Here is a 16507-nt window from a genome sequence, read left to right as displayed (position 1 = left end):
GGCCAGAAAGCCTTGCTTTCCAAGGCCTCGCTTGCTGTTTTGGGGTCACCGTGAGCGGACAGATGTGGGTCGCCGGTGCCCTGGCTGCCGTCTCGGGGCCGAACACGGAGAGTTGTGTGGCAGCGACTAGGGGCCGCATCCCCGCAGCCTCCCCCATGCTTCCTGGTGGGGAAATTGGGCCCGGGTCAGAAGAGAGGGGCACGGCCCCGGCGGGGGTGGCTACAGCCCTGACGTAGCCGCGAAAGGCCTGGGCTTTGCACGGGGTGTCTCCTTGCTTGCCGGGGCCGGGACCTTTTGGCCGACTTCTTTCTGCGCTGTCTTGCAGGGGGGATCTTCGAGTATGTGGACGGCCCCAACGCCCAGGTGATGAGCGCCGAGGAGCAAGCCTTCAGGTTTTCTGCCAATATCATTAATAGAAATAGGACTCTGCTGCCTAACACAACGCTAACGTATGACATTCAGAGGATACACTTCCACGACAGTTTTGAAGCCACTAAGAAAGGTAAGCAGGCTCTTTATCGGTTACGTGGCCAACCCTCGGGTGAAGATCCGCCCTGTTTGGCTTAAGCAGAGGTGGCTTTTGCTCACATCACCAGGAATGGAAAGGTTATTAATGGACTGCTTCATTTATTTAAGAATATAATAATTTCCTGCCCATTTTCATCTTCCTCCATGGCAGCCCGAAGGTGGTCAGGCTCAGCATACCTGCAAGGGACTGGTAAAAGCCTGTGGCAATAAAATATCTCAATGAATTTTGCATTTCATCTCCTGTGAAGAGAACAGTGCAGTGCAGTGCAGCACAGCGTGTGCATGCTGTCTGGAGCACACCTTTGGGCCAGACCGCTGTTCACTGAAGGACATCGTGTCTATGGGTTGGGCAGGCAGACGGGAGGCTGCCTGGATGCTATAAAGGGGGTACAGAGGTCAGCCCGATGAGTGCTAACATGGGGAGGTGCTGGGCAAGCCCCCGCTCCATTCAGAGTCGCTCATGCGGAGGGATGCTCTTGCACCCTGGCCTGGCCACGGCCAGAAAGGAGGGACGGCCGCAGGGACCTGCAGCTATTCCGCCCGGGTGTGCTTCTCCGGTGTAAACTGTGCAATGGTCTCGTTACTAAAACAAACAGACCAAGGCGCACACGTTGAACCACATTATGTTTTTCTTGCAAATGTTTCAATCTAGATGACGTTCGCACCACAGGAGACTCCGAGCATAGGAGAAGCATGAATAATCGGAGCTGTCTCTCCTTGGGGTCAGGAGCGATTCCCAATGCATCGCTCTGTATGACAAGCCCGGGGCGCTGCAGCGTCCTTTGTGCATGTGGGGGTATTGCCTGGGTCTCCAGCTGAGCTGCTTGAAGTCCTGAGAGGTCACCTCAGTCCCAGGAGACCAAGCCACTGCCAAGGGGATGCTCTGCCCTGCACCTCCTGGTCCTAATTTCAGGCTTGAGTCACTTGGCCATTTGTCTGCCGGGCTAAGCGAGCTCTCTCCAACGCTCATTGAAGTCTGCAGCTCCTCATAGAAATGACACTAATGGGATGTGATGAGTAAATAAGGTGGTTTTAACCCGGGCTCTCCGGTTTCACTAATGTGTTATCACCTCGCTCGTCTGCATTGCTAGCTCAAGGCTACCCATCTTGCCCAAGAAATAGAGTCCGTACACATGCACGCGCGCACGCGCACACACACACACACTTGCAGTAAAAGAAGAGACAAAACATGACGATGAAGCAGCATTTGAGCTAGTGGTTTGTCCAGATGTTAAAGAGTGTTTGCCTGTTATATATGCAGGCTCTTTTTTTTTCTTTCTTTCTTGCTAAGGTTGCTGTTCTTCTGGTTCGCACTTTGAAAAGTGCGGGGGTGCGGTGCAGCAAAGCTGGGTCCCCGTGAGCTCGTGGCTCAGACAAGCATGCAAGATTTTATTTATGTACCACAACCTCCAAAGACATAGTCCAAAAAGGCTCAAGCCTCTTGAGAAAGTTTTCCCCTTTTCTCTTTTCTTGTTCTCTAATTTTGGTGGGGTTTTTTGTGGTGTTAATCATTGGCACCATTTCAGGTTGTGCTCACCTCCTTAGAGAAACTGGCCTTCCGGGGGTATTTTGGCACTAGGAGAACACTTAACCAAACATTTTGAGAGCCTCGGGAAGATGTCTCTCCAAGTCTGACCCTAGGGTTGGGCACAGAGGTCCAGGCCCTGCTCTTTCCTTCTACAAAATATTCACACTTGGAGAAAAGGCAGCCGGTCCTTCTGCGCCCAGCAGGGAGTTGTCACCATTGCTGGATCACCTCCTGTCCCAGCTACCCACGATGAGGGACTGCAGGGTGAAGGAGAATGAGGGTTATAAAGAAAGTGCAATGTTTTACGAGAACGATGTGTATATTTTGTGTCTGCATCCAGCTGTCTGAGTTGGCGGGTCGGAGGGGCACCGACACAGACAGGTGCTAACGTGTAGCAAAAGAGCTTGCCAGGTATCGGGGCCATGCGGGTTTTTTGGTCTTTCTTATCTTAGACATTTCCCTAAGGGTCCTCTGACCCTTCACTGTGCCAGCGTGATGTGTCTCGTGTGGTGGTGACTGCTGGGTGGTGAACATTTGGCAGAAGGGCGCTGAGGGCAGCTGCAGAATAGCAGCACGTGTGCGCGCACACATGTGCATGTGTCCACCAGCTCCACGGCAGGAAGCTTTTTTGTTTCCTGCACTGCCCATCGCATCTAGCTTCCAAGACAGGTAACGGGAGCCTCCGAGGCTGCATTGCACTCCATGTCTGCAATACAGATGGACTTTAATTAAGTACATCGGGATCCCTGTTCTGCTCTGATTGTCCAAGATAAAGTATCTGCTGACTTCCGAGAGCATTTTATCTGAGCTGGTAGAAGAGCAGGCCCCGTAATGACCAGCTTCTTGCACTCTTTAAGTGCTGTCCGTAACCTGCCAGCTGAGCGTGCCAGGTCCCACCGCTCTCCGCTGCTCTGCGCAGCACAGAGGAGTTTGCTGCTGCAACCAGGGTGCAGAGACGTGTCTTTATCTGGAGCCTCTGGCTTTCTCTGGCGGAGGAGATGTCGCGATCACTTATGCTCTCGTTCGGTACGACGCGGGGAGAAACCCTGGCCTCTGTGAAATCAATGACCCAAATCCCTGCTGGTTTCATGGGACCCTGATTTCATCCACTAGTCCAATGAGAGCCAATGTCTTTGGCAAGCAGGCCACAAATCACCCTCACGCCTTCTCCACTCCTTTTCCTCTGCTTGATTTTCTGCCCGATTCTCCCTGTCTGAGCTGCTGCTCTGCTTTCTGCTCCCTATCCCGTCTGCAGCTGTGCTGCCTGCCCCTCCGGGTGTGCCCAGGTTGGTCACCCCTGCACCAGTCAGTTGTGAGCGGAGGAAAGCATCCAGACCTTTAAAGTCAGGAGAGGAGAGAATAAACGCTCGGGACCGTGCTGAGAAGTGCTCAGCTTCTCTCCTGACGGACCCTGAATGGAGCAAGTGCTAAGTGGAGCCTCCTTGAAGCTGATGATTATGCAAAAGGCTCTTGTTACCTTGATTTGCTGCAGGAAGGGCTGGGTCCTCCATTCGGTCAAGTGGTCATCCTCCCGACAAGGGGAAAGAGTCAATGGAGGGCCTTCGTTCGCAGGCGTAAAGGCTCAAGGACCCTGCTTGCGAGCGATAGCAACTTTTCCAGTGCCTCGCTCTCAACCATTTTCTTTATTGAGCTCGATGCCCTTATAAATGCTTTTTATTTTCCAAGGGAGGCACTGCACCCACACGAGCAGAGAGCACTTTTCAGAGCAAGGTGAATCAGCTTTTTATTTAACGTAACGAAGCCGTCTAGAGCTTGCTGCTAGCCGCTTCTGCTAAATATCCAGGTTTTCGGCTGCAACCCAGTGTTCAAACCCACCCTAAGACTCTCACTGGCTGCGCCCTTTGGTTTTCGGAGCATGTCACACCTGATGCCATCATTTTTATGGCAGGAGAGGTGTTGGGGGGGTCGCTTCCCAGATGCCTGTGATGTTTGCGCTGTGGTTGTGCTAGTTGGGGATGGTCCTGCTTGGAGCAAGGGGTGACCTCCTTCCAAGCCTCATGTTTTCTGATTGTATGCGCTCCTGGAGGGAGGGTGCAGGGAGGGATGTCATCTGGTGTATTGACAGCCTTGATCCCTTTCTATTGCAGCCTGTGACCAGCTCGCTCTTGGGGTGGTAGCAATATTTGGGCCTTCTCAAGGCTCCTGTACCAATGCCGTTCAGTCCATTTGCAATGCACTGGAAGTCCCCCACATACAACTCCGATGGAAGCATCACCCGTTGGATAACAAGGACACTTTCTATGTCAACCTTTACCCTGACTATGCTTCTCTGAGCCATGCCATTCTGGACCTCGTACAGTATTTGAAATGGAGGTCAGCTACCGTTGTGTATGATGACAGTACAGGTAGGTGAAGGAAGAGCTGATGCAGCTTCTCTATCGTGGGTTCCTTGTAGGGACTGTCCTAGCGCGCCCCTTGCAGAGAAAACCCGCGCCATGTCCTGCAGTTGGTCTGCAAAGAAAGGTAGGAAGTCCTCGTGCGCTCACAACCAGACTGGACAGGGTCCTTTGGGTTGCTGCTGAAACTTCTCATTCATGGTTTGTTGGGCATGGCCACGGCCACCAGCGATCAGAGGCCGGGTGACAGGACAACCTCTCTGGTGCTCTCGCTGCAGCTCCGTTGCAGTCGTTGCTGCCGCGTCCCTGTGCAAAAGGACTCTTATTGCCACAGAGGATGCCAAATTTCCAGCCAACAGCCAACCTGAATGTAAAAGCCCTTTGCTTTCTGGCTCGTGCCACCAAGCCAAGCTTGCAGAATGACACAAGCGGGCGGTGCTCCTGATGGCAGGGAAAGGCAAAGCCCCGTGCTGCAGATCAGCGCCACGCTGGGTGGCCAGCCCAGCCAGTGCCAAGCTACCAAGCGGTCTCCTTTGAGGAGGGCTGCCGAGAACGTGGCCTGACGGCCCTGGCCCTGGCCCTGGCCCTGGCCCTTGCCCTTATCCAGCTGCTCGGACGGCAGCTCCGCACCCACTCCAAAGGTGAGAAATGAGCATGGAGGGAGATGGCAAGCCCCGGTCTGCACGCTTGTGCTAACCAAGGCGCTTTCGTCAGGTGGGAGCTTGGTGCCAGAGTCAGTTTTTCATTAGGGCCTGTTGATTTGAGAGCCGATTCTTTCTCTCCTGCATCAAAAATGGGCCCGGTGTGTCGAGCTGCCTGCATTGCTCCTCTCTTTTCCCCAGAGCACGTTTCTTGGACCCCGAGGACTGCAGCCCCAGGGCTGAGACCAAGCCACCCTTCCCGGGCCGGGGGCACGAGGGGTCGGGGTACCGGACATGGCTGGCTGGCAAACCACAGCCCTAAACACTGCTGCAATTTAAAAGCTCGTCCCAGGCAGCTCCTTTGTTGTGACAGACTATTTTACAAAATGCTAACGAGGGGGCGGGGGCAGGCGCGGACGTGCTGGGCTGGGGTGACTTCACTGCAAAGCTTCCCTTGCAAATGGGGTGCCCGGCGCCCCCTCGCCCCCCAGTAGGACGAAGGCGGGGGCGGCGGAGGTGAGACGAGCGCGCCCTTCCCTGCATAACGCTGCGGTTTCTCTCTCTGCCCCGCTGCTGCCTAAGGCCTCATCCGGCTGCAGGAGCTCATCATGGCCCCGTCGCGGTACAACATCCGGCTCAAGATCCGCCAGCTGCCCCTGGACACGGAGGACGCGCGGCCGCTGCTCAAGGAGATGAAGCGGGGCAGGGAGTTTCGCATCATCTTCGACTGCAGCCACCTCATGGCTGCGCAGATCCTCAAGCAGGTGAGCGAGGCGGGCGCCCGCCGTGGTTTTCCCACTGCAAAGCGGTCTCAGCCACAGAGCGGTGGGGCGAGGAGGGGCCGGTCCCTGCTTGGGCCCCGAATGCCTCTCAGGATTAACCCAGTGTCCATCTAATTTGGTCTTTCAGTGGGAAATTGGGATTTTGACCCTATGAAATATTTCTGATTTCTGCAAAGGATCAAAAGACCAAGTGACACTGGAAAAACTCCCCAAGTCACTACAAGTAAATAATAATAATAAAAATGCCCACAGAAAATCAGCATCTTCCACAGAGGGAAATGGCTGCGGCTGCCCCAGCTGCGGTTTGCGCGCCGTGATCCCCCAACACTTGCGGTCCCCGGGGACCGGGCGGGCAGCACTTTATTTCCCCCTGCACAGACGTCTGCTCTTGCCCAGGTCTCTCGCCCTTCCCGTAGTCGTGTCCCTGCACTTGCTTCGTGCTGCTTGAATCTTCTTTGAATCACCTTGACCCAGAGTCTGAACACGCTCATCCTGGCGCACGGCACCAGCTGCTATAGCTCTGGCTAGCTATCTTTTGAGCAGGCGTGCATGCACACACACACATGTGCATTGACACAAGGAGCACAGATCTGGTCAAAATGGAAATGCCAAGAAGAATATGACATTCCCGGGTCCTCTTATCACTGTGTTGAGCTGTTCTCTGCATTTGAGCCTAGATGTCAGTGATTTTCCAGCGACCTGCCTTTTCCACCTCCCTGCAACTCCCTAATTCCTCCGTCTCACGTGCCAGAAGGCTTGGAGGCCCCCCCGTTCTTCCTCTTATGTACGTGCCATTATGGTACAGGGTTGCCAGGAGGCCAAGCAAAATGTTTGCACAAGGAATGTTAAAAAATAGCAAACATCAGTGTCATTTATAGCAGCCCAGTGGGACACCAGGCCCTGATTAAATGAACGCTCAAAGGACCGAGCAGCTCAGCAAGCAGGAGGCGACTGTCCCATGCAACCCCTGTGCCGCTGTAAAATGAAGGGAAATGCCCCGAGCGTGCGGAGAGCCCAGGACACAGTGCCTTCTCCTGCCTGTTACTTTAACATGCTGGCTGCGTTTGGTGCTGTTCACTTATTATGCAGTTTATTATAGTTTATTGTGCCATCTGCTCCACTCCTTGTCGTGAGGGAAGAGGAGGGGCGGGGAGTGGGGGTGGGAGAGAAGGAAGCTTCCCTGCGTCTCTGGCGGGTTTTTTCCAGGACAACAACAGAGATCTCTGCTTGGCAGCGGTGCATGAATTACGTCTGCCTGCAGACCCGGCACCGAAGTGCGCCAGGGTGTTGTAAACCCCGTTCACACCTTGAAGTGGTGCCTGCATGTATTTGCCCAGCCAGCCGTGCAATGCTGGCTAAGCCGCCTGGTGTGCATACGCTTACACGTGCCGGGACAGACGGGTCTGTCCTAGTCCTCTCTTGTCCTCACTGCTGGGCAGTGAGAAATGCTGACCTGGAGCAGCCAGCGAAGCCTGGGAAAAGGAGCCTCTCTCCTCTCCACAAAACAGGTTATGGAGGAGCTAATTGCAACTCGCCATTGGGGTCTTTCACCCTGCAGCGTTGCATTCCTGTGCGTTGTGAAAAGCCTCGAGTCCTGGTGAAGAAAGAAAGAGACTGCAGAAGATGCAGGAGGTGCTTGCGAGAGAGAGAAGTTTTGGACCTGGATCCTTTCTCCTTCGCCGTGCACAGCATCTCTGCCCCGTTTCCTCCTCCAGCCGTTTAGCAAACACTGGCAATTAAACGCATGCAGATTTGACCTCTACCAAGTCCTCTGAGTTCTCCCTCTTCTCTGACTCTTCCAATGCAATGCAGAGAAGGGCACGAGTCCTACAGGCCATGCCCTAAAAATTAAGTAAAATAAAGTAAAGTAAGTAAAATAGGCATCTGGGTCCAAATCCCCCAAAGCAGTTATAGATCTGGGTGTTTGTGTTGCCTTAAAGCGATCCAAGTTTCAGGAGCTGAGTGCCCACGCGGGCACCCATGAACACCAGTCATGCCTCAAATCCTCTGGATCTATTTAAGATGTAAGAAATAATCCCCTTGTGCCATTAGCTTGCAGGCATCTCATAGTTAGCACTTGGGACCCCAAGACCTTTCCCCATTCGGGGATGCAGAGGAACTTGTCCCATGGCTTGCCGGCAAGCGTGGGCCGCTTGGGACGACACGGGGGTAAAGGCATTCACATTTTTGGCCTCTGGGACCAGCAGATTCTTTGACAACATCTATCGGGAAGCCAGGCTTTCTTAGCAGGCCTCGCACAGCCCCCAGGTATCGCTGATCTCCGTGTCTGCATCACTGGTAGATGAACCCGTTTGCTCCCTGGCTTCTCTCCTGCCCATAGCAGTGGGTGGCTGTGCGTGGGTCTGTTAATGTTAACGCCGCCCCCATGTTCCCTTCTCCCGCGGTGTCTCTGTGGCTTCCCCTGCGGCATCACCCCACTCGCTCCCCTTTTCTTCCTTTACAAAGGCAGGGGTTTATTCTGCCCTCGGGAGGCTGCTGCATGCACCAGACAGGAGATTGGGTCTGATCCCTGCCGCTCTGGTGTTGCCCGGGCTCGAGACCTGCCTGGCTTTGCATTCGTATCCAGGCCACAGAGAGGCAGTGGGAAAATGTCCCACTTTGCAGCCTGGTGCTTGGGCGATGCTCCATTTTTCCAGCTCTCCAGACCTCCTGCTTGCTTTCAAACTGTCTCTTTTCCTCAGAGCTAAACTCTGCCCTAGTAATTTTAGCAGAGCTGCGCAGAGAGCAGAGGGAAGCAAAGCCTCCCCCGTTGCACCCCAGGTGAGCTGAAGCCCCGTGGCTCTCAGGGACGGTTTTAAAGGGCTCCGGCGCCTCCTTTCCCAATCCTCCACGCCGTGAGCAGAGCCCCGGAGGAGCTGCGGCAGGAGATGCTGAAAGCCGGGGCCAGTGTGCCGGGCGCTGCCCCGGACCCTCGTCCAGGAAGATGCCGATACGTGGCTGTCCCCAGCTCCGAGGAGCCAGGGCAGCTGTGAGACAGTCGCAGCCCGTGGAGCTGGCTTGGCTTTCAGGCTCGCTGCACGGACAGACTCGTCCTTCGCCCCGGCCCCGCTGACATCCAGGCTGGGCCTCTTGGAAGCACTTCGCACCGGGGCAGGTGCCAGACCAGCCCGGTGCCAGTCCTAGGCAACTCTACTCAATTTATATTAATTGATTTGACACTAGTGATGACGCACAGGAATGACTCTCTTTCTCCCCCCGCTTTTCTTTTCTTCTTTTCAACTCTGGACTCTAACCGGAAACATTCCTGGGGTCAGGAAGGGAGCCGAGTCCTAATTATGCTCTTCTGTTTCTTGTGCTCAGGAAGAATGGGTAGATAGTCATTTTCCTTCTTAATTAGCTGCATGCCTGTGGTAGGTACAAAAGAGCCACACAAGCTGCGGGGGATGAAATTGCAGATGAATGCCACGCACCAGTTTAAGAGGTGGGGGAAAGCTTTTCCCTTCCCCTTGCAAGGTCGGCATGCAGAGTAATGGCGTGGGGAGCAGTCTGTTTTGTGCCCCTGCCTCGGTGTCTATGCAGCTGCCCATCACCCGGCGTATGGGAGCGCAGCAAACACAGACGCTTTCTTTCCCTCCGCCCCAGCCGGGCCGGAGCAAGAAGCTCAGACACAGCCGGGGTTTTGCTTGGCAGTGTCCGTGTGCGGACACAGATGCACGATTGCAGTCATATGTCCTTTTTCCTACACCTGCAACCTCTGCTGAAGCTGGCGGGTGCTGGGTGCTCCCTACACTGGTGCAAACTAAGCCATGAGACCCAGCTCCGTGCACAGGCTGGTGTCTGAACACGACGCGCCTGCCGAGGCGCTTTGCCTAATTAGCGGAGCACCCAAAGGCTTTGGCCCTGCCTCTCAACCAGCCGTTAGCTGCTTTCTGCTAGAGGGTCATGCTCTGCCTCTCACTAACCGGGTTCTCCCTGCTTTTCTTCAGGCCATGGCCATGGGGATGATGACGGAGTACTACCACTTCATCTTCACGACTCTGGTAACGTATCTCAGCTCTGCCTTCCCTCCTGTCTTTGCGTATGAAATGCGAGGGGCTGCCGGCGGCCGGAGAGCTCCCCCGGGGGTGGGGGCGCCTGGGCTGTGCAACGGGGACCGCAGCACCGTGCTGAGCCCTGGCCCGAGCGCAGGGGCCATTCTTCTCTTGCAGTGGTCCCTTGTTGAAGTACCGCCCGAATGCCTGTGCTAAAAGCTCGGCTCTCACTGTCTCTGAATGCCACTGATTTTACACCACTTCTACCACCCTTCGTCTCTGAAGGCACCCCAGATTTACACCGGGGAGGGCAGAGGAGAGGAGAATCTGGCCCACAGCAGTTCTTCAGCCCTTTATCCTCTGGCTGAGCATGCACTAGCACCGGGGGTGCAGGGCCGTGGGAGCAAGGTGCGTGGGGGCTGCATCGCAGGCGTGACTGGGTGCCCATCTGCTCCGAAAGCCCAAGGCAAGCCCTGCCCCTGGGGGAGGGAGGGAGGGGGCAGATAGTTTAATGCTACAGGTTTATTTGGCATAAGGAGACCTTAGGTTGAAATTACCTCTAGTCTCATTAAATACAGTCTAGTTCCCCTCCGACTCCAGGAGGCATTTCTCTTGGCGTGCCGTTTTTGTTTGCATTGAGGAGGCTGCCGTCCGGGAGTCTGCTGAATTGCATGTGATGTTAAAAAACTCATTTATCTTTTTGCCCTTTAGGAATGAAACATAATAAACTAACCCTTAAAAATTGCAAAACTTATTTTTCAAATGCAAAAGACATTTTAATTACTCCTGCTGCCATTATCTATTCCAAGCAGCTTTAAGCCATTCCCAGATAACCTCCTATTAATCAGCCCCAGCTGAGCCTATAGAACATTTCATGGGTAGGTAAAGCCTGGAGGTGAAAAGGAAAAAAAAAAAATGGAAAAAAAATTATAATAAATTAATAGATAAGCAATCACAATTAATGCCACTTTCCTGAAATAACAGTTACATCACAGGAAAGATATTTTAATCTGTCACTCCTCGAGGCAATGTTTTCCTAGCTTGCAATGCATGTGCTCCAGCTTCTTCCCTACTAGACCCATGGGGTGCTAATGAATTAGTCTATTATGCTATACTGAATGTTTCTAAAAGGTCCCTCGTCAATACTGAGTACAGTGCATCAACATTTGGCATAGGATGCTTCAACATTTTGCCAGACAGCCAGGCTGAGCACAGTTCGCCGAGTTCAACATGAACGGCCTTGTCTCGAGCTCCCTCACGAGAGCCGTGGGAGGTGGCAAAGGCCGTGGTGCCGGCGCTCGGTGTCACAGGCGCACGGGCCACGCACCCTCTCCGGCTCTGAGCAGCCTCGGCGCCCGCCGGGGTCGCTGGGACTCGGGGCCATCAGGAGGTGTTGGGCTGCGGATCGGATCTAGCCCCGACTCCCTCATGCAGCTGCCCGGAGAGAGATGACCAGAGGGGGAACGCGGTGCTCAGGGTCTCTCGCGCGTCCCTCTGTGCATGCAGCTTGGCCCGCGTGAGTGCCGCGGGCTTGGGCATCTCCATCAAACCAGCAGTGGTCTAAGGCAGGCGCGGCGGAGATGAAGTAAAGGGGAAGGAGGAGACGGGTGTCACGGTGCTGATGCTACCAGCGCCCTGTCTCAGCCACTTCTGAAGATGTCCCAGGACTGAATCTGCAGAGTTGCTCGGAGGCAAAAGCACTGAAGGATGAGCTAGATCCCTCCAAAGGCATTTCAGAGCCCAGGCGGGCTGGATGCAGGGATGCTGGCAGGGCGACGGTGCCACCATCTCTGGAATGTGCTTGATGACCGGAAAAGCATGAAAGGCCCGGGCATGATTTGCAAATCTGGGGGCTTCACAGTGAGTGCCCAGGGCTGGATTTTCAGACATTTAAATAAAAATCAAGCCGCATTTCCTTGTTTAGGCACATGCTCGGGACCAGCTGCAAACAAACCCGTCATCGGTAGGAAACAGCACGTCAGAGAGCCAGAGCGCGCTGAGTCCATCAGTGGGCTTGCCTGAAATCGGGACTGAGGGGCATCTGCTGTGCTTATGCACAGACAGGGACCCCGCTGGCAGTGCCATCCCTTGCTCTGTGGAAGTCCAAGGAGGGAGGTGTGGGAGGGTAAGTCAGCCGGGGAGTTGCCAATGCAGATGTCTGCAGGATCGGGACCGCCCCAAAGCGAGACCACCCTGTCCGGCACCTAGCTCCAGGGATCCCTGCTCTCAGCTGGGAGCAGCTCTGAAGCAGCAGCAAAGGCAGCACTTCAGCTGGGAAACCCCCGGGGAGTTGGGACATGGGGAAGAGGCAACTCAGCAGGTCTGGGAGGGGAAGCTCCAGGAAAAGAGTGAGACGACTTTGCTGCACCGAGATGCCTGCCAGAAGGAAACGCAGATGAGCTGGAAAATGGGACCAGATGCTCCAGCATGCGGATTGAGGACAGGCAGGAAAAGGAGGGCCGGAAGGAGCTCGTGTGTCAGGGGCACCTCTGCCATCTCTGCAAATCCACTTGGATTCCTAATTGCCCTTTATTCCAGGGGGAGAGGAGTCGAACTGCAGCTGAGAGGTAAAACGGGGCAGAGGGGAAGGTCCCCGGAAAGGCTCCCGTCTGTGCACTGAGCTGGATCGCGTTGCATCACTTAGAAAAATGACATCCCTGCCTGATTTCCAGCCTGCCCTTTTAACTGGGGCTGTGGTTTTGTGCCTGCCGTTTTGCAAGGGAAAATAATTGATCCTTCAGGGCTTGACATTGATTAACGACTCCATCATCAACTGTGCGGGAAGGCATGGCATCCATCAGCTGGGCATTTTATGGATGCCAAACAGGGAGCCACCATTAAAAAAAAAAAATCCCTAAAAGCTTATGAAAAGAAAATAGCTGCAGCAATTCCTCACTCTCCCACTGAGCACGCAGGCTTGGCTGTCCAGGCTGCATTGATTTTAATGGCGCTTTGATTTGGGCATTGCTACTTGGATGTAGTGCCTTGCTGCTCCAGACAGGACCACTTCCGTGAGAGCAGGTCCTTACATCAGTCTGGGGATGCACCGAGATCACAACTGCATTGTCAGGGGAGATCTCCGTGCAGCCTCTGAGAGGCTTAGAGACTTGACAATCCTTGATCCATCAGTGGAAAATCCCAGTTACCTCTGCAGCACCCTCCCTTCCCCACTCCAGAAAAGAAAGGAGGCATGAAAGAGAGCCACAAGCATCTTTCTAATGTTAATGCACCCCTGGGCAGAGCTTCCATGCCCTGCACAGCTGGGCCAAAGCTCGCACACCCCAGAGCTGCCGTGGACCAGCTCATGAAACCCTTGCAAAGTGCTCCCTGGGATATTAGCTTTGCACAAAGACTTTGCAAACCAGGTCTGTGTCTTTGCAGCATGCTGCCAAGAAGGGACCCGGTTCCACTGCAGCAGTGCAACGGCATCATTGCAGGGTCCAGACATATGCCAGGGTCCCACGGGGCCAGGCGCTCTCCACACACAGCACGGGGCGATAGCTCCCTGCCCCCAGCACTTGCTGGGCACAACGGGGATGAGCTAGAGGCGATGGGCAGAGCTGAAGCTGACCACTGTAGCTCATCCCCGTTGTGCCCGGCAAGCTCTCTGGGGCAGGGAGCTATCTTCCTGTGCTGCAGCTGGCCCACGGGACCTGCGCCCTGCTGTCCTCTCCAAGCACAGACCCACAGGCTTCTTAGGGACTTGCCCAGTGTCTTGTTTGAACCAAAACCCTCCTCCCCGCCTTCATCAGGGCTTCTCATGGGCCTGGGTCCCGGAGCCAGGATCACATTATGACCATGGCAGTGCAAGAGAGAATATGTCCCCTGCCTGACAGCCCCATCTCCCATCATGATATCCACACAGTTAGCCACGTGTTTCATCAGAGGTTTTGCTTAATTCTTCCCCCAAGCTCAAGGCTCAATTGAGGGGCCGATATCCCCCACTCCTTGCAGACGTGTAACTGTGCTTCACAAAGGGCGATGAGACACAGCCCTTCCCGGAGAGTGCGCTGCCCGTGCCCCTCGCCTGGGACCAGTGGCTCGGCTGAGCGGCTCAGTCGCCGGCCGTGGCAAGCACAGGCTACAGGCACGGGCTGGCCAAAAGGGGAGGGAGCCCGCCGCAGCGGTGTAGGCCTCACTCTATTGAGGGGTACCTGGAAGCCAAAGCTCAGGTTACTTTTACCTGGAGTGAAACAAAAGGCAAATCCCCATGGTGCGTCCCACGTGCTGTGAGCCCGCAGGGGAGCAAGGCAGCCTGGCCCTGCAGTCCCACGCTTCCCGGGACCTGAGTTTTGTTCCCAGCGCCTGCGTGCCGAGTCTGGGCAAGTCATTTGACCTCCATGTGCCTCAGCGGAGCAGGGACAGCCGTCCTCCCTTGCTGCCCACGCCTTGTAGACCTTGCTCTTTACATGGCAGGGGTGTCGGGAAAGGGGCTCATCCCATGCAGCATCCAGCACACTGCAGCCCTGGCTCCCCTGAGCTCTCTGGATGCTAGCAGGATGCTACTAATCGATGGGGGTGAGAGAGGAGCAATGCCGGGGCATCTGGATCCCCCCACCTGACACTGTGTGCCACCGAGGAAACGAGGCAAAGACAAGAGAGGCACAAAATGTTTAACCTGGTTTCTCTCTTTTAAGGATCTTTATGCATTAGACCTAGAACCATACCGCTACTCCGGAGTGAACCTGACCGGCTTCCGCATCCTCAACGTGGAGAACCCCTACGTGTCCTCCATCGTTGAGAAGTGGTCCATGGAGCGCCTGCAGTCAGCGCCCAAGGCTGAGACGGGACTGCTGGACGGGGTGATGATGGTACGGGGGCACTTTACAACCCCGAGGGTTTGCTGCATGCGCGGAGGGGGCCCTAGGTACAGCCACTGCTCTGTGCTCGGCGTGGGCTGCGTGAGGCGGGGATTGGTCTAGGCTTTGGCTAAATAACGGGCATTTGTTTCTTGCTGCCTGTTGTTTCGCTTTTGAAACGCAACCAAATTGTGTGGCGGGTTGCCGGCCTCGCGCCACTCAGCCCCTCTCACCTGCGGGCAGCCGCCGGTGCAGCGCATGCGCTGGGTCCACGTCGGGGCTGGAAGCTCGCAAGCGAGACAGGCTCTTGCCGTGGCCCCCGGCAGGTGGGGGGGTTAGGAGAGCCACGATGCTGCCCCCGAGTGCCGAGCACCCCCTGGGAAGCGGCCGGAGCGGCTCTGCCGTGCACGTCCCAATACGCTTTCCAAGGCGCCTCCTCTCAGCAGAGCAGTTTCCCTCTGCAGCGGCAAGGAGCATCCTCCCAAAGCTCAGACACGGGTTTCCAAAGAGAGCCCCTCCGGCTCCTGCTGTTCCTGCTGGCTCTGCAAGGCTATGAAAACGTGTCCCCGGGGGTCTCCAGCCCCTCCGTTGATAGCTGCTATCGATGCTTACCCCGCTTCCTCCTCACTCTTTGGTTTCATGCTTTTAGTCTCCCCTCTCACTCCGAGTCTTCTCCAAAAACATCTCTGCAGTATATTAAAGAGCCCCCAAATCATCCCATGGCAGCCGTGGGCTGGTGCAAATACAGGCTGATGAAGGGAGAGGCCCGAATCTGTGACAGGGCTCTGCAAAGCGAGCCCGCTGCTCTGTGTGCGCCAAGGGGAGGATTGTCAGCAGTAATAGGTGTCCTTCCTTATTGAGGAGCCCTTAATTAACGTGGGCACGCCAGCAGCGTGTGCCGATACCGAGGGACCTGAGCTCGGTTCCTGCTCACAAAGACTTGCCGTGTGGCTTTGGGCAGGTTGCTCACCCTTCCCGTTCCTCGTTTCCCCGTCCAGGACATCAGGATGCCAGTGTTTTCCTGGGTTGTGTGTTGGAGGGGGGAAGGGAAGTGGCTACCCAAGAGGGAAAAAAGCCCCTATTATTCTGTCTTTTATTTGTCTGACGTTTTTTTTGTGCCAGCCAGCAATCTTCTGTGTGTGGCCATAGAGCAGCCGGTGCATTAAACCCCCCGGATGGGTGCAGACAGACAGCTGACATTCTCCCGGGCTGTGATTTAAAGAGATGGCTTTCAGTGCAAATTACTGGGTGGGGAGAAGGCTCCTGCTCCTCCGCCTTTCTCTTTGCTGCGTACAGAGGCAGCAGCAGGTTTACGGGTCCCGGGGATCAGGCTGGAGGATCGTAATGGGCTCGTCTTGCTTTCAGAGGCAGGGAAGTCCATCCAACGCAGGAGCGCCCGTTCGCTCCAGGACAGTTATCCACCCCCATGCTCTTCCCCTTTACTTTAGACAGATGCTGCCCTGTTGTACGACGCGGTCCACATCGTCTCGGTGTGCTACCAGCGCGCCCCGCAGATGACCGTCAACTCCCTGCAGTGCCATCGACACAAGGCCTGGCGGTTCGGCGGGCGCTTCATGAATTTTATAAAAGAGGTAAAAGCACGGCCCGCGTCCATGGCTGCTTCCCACCCTCCCCCGCACGGGGCGGCGGGAGGAAAGTGGGGACAGCAGCACTTTGGGGCGCAGATTACACCAGCGGGGTAGGGACGGTGGGAGCAGGGCTGCAGGACTGGACCCGGTGGCACAACACAGCGCGCCGTTCTGGCCAGTGACCAGTGCTGCTGGTCTTACTGGGCGAGGCACTCCTGACTCCGGGGGGGGAGCGGGGCTGCCTGGGACCTGTGCAAGGGGTCCGGCGGGCAGGGTCCTGCCTGGGAACTA

General features: G+C 55.5%; 1 protein-coding gene across 1 annotated transcript in view; it reads left to right on the top strand.

Annotated features, from left to right (window-relative positions):
* The first annotated feature begins 326 nt into the window (after positions 1–326).
* Positions 327–16507, top strand: part of GRIK3 (glutamate ionotropic receptor kainate type subunit 3) — a 74800-nt gene continuing 58619 nt past the window's right edge. The window contains exons 1-6 of the mRNA XM_019547897.1: positions 327–502; positions 4165–4422; positions 5637–5818; positions 9784–9837; positions 14466–14639; positions 16076–16219. Of these exons, the coding sequence (XP_019403442.1) occupies positions 367–502; positions 4165–4422; positions 5637–5818; positions 9784–9837; positions 14466–14639; positions 16076–16219 (948 nt within the window). The 5' untranslated portion in view covers positions 327–366. The remainder of the gene's footprint in view (positions 503–4164; positions 4423–5636; positions 5819–9783; positions 9838–14465; positions 14640–16075; positions 16220–16507) is intronic.

Source organism: Crocodylus porosus, unplaced genomic scaffold, assembly GCF_001723895.1.
Source record: "Crocodylus porosus isolate Cpor-Errol unplaced genomic scaffold, CroPor_comp1, whole genome shotgun sequence".
NCBI classification, from domain to species: Eukaryota; Metazoa; Chordata; order Crocodylia; family Crocodylidae; genus Crocodylus; species Crocodylus porosus.
This window is presented reverse-complemented; position numbering and strand designations above follow the sequence as displayed.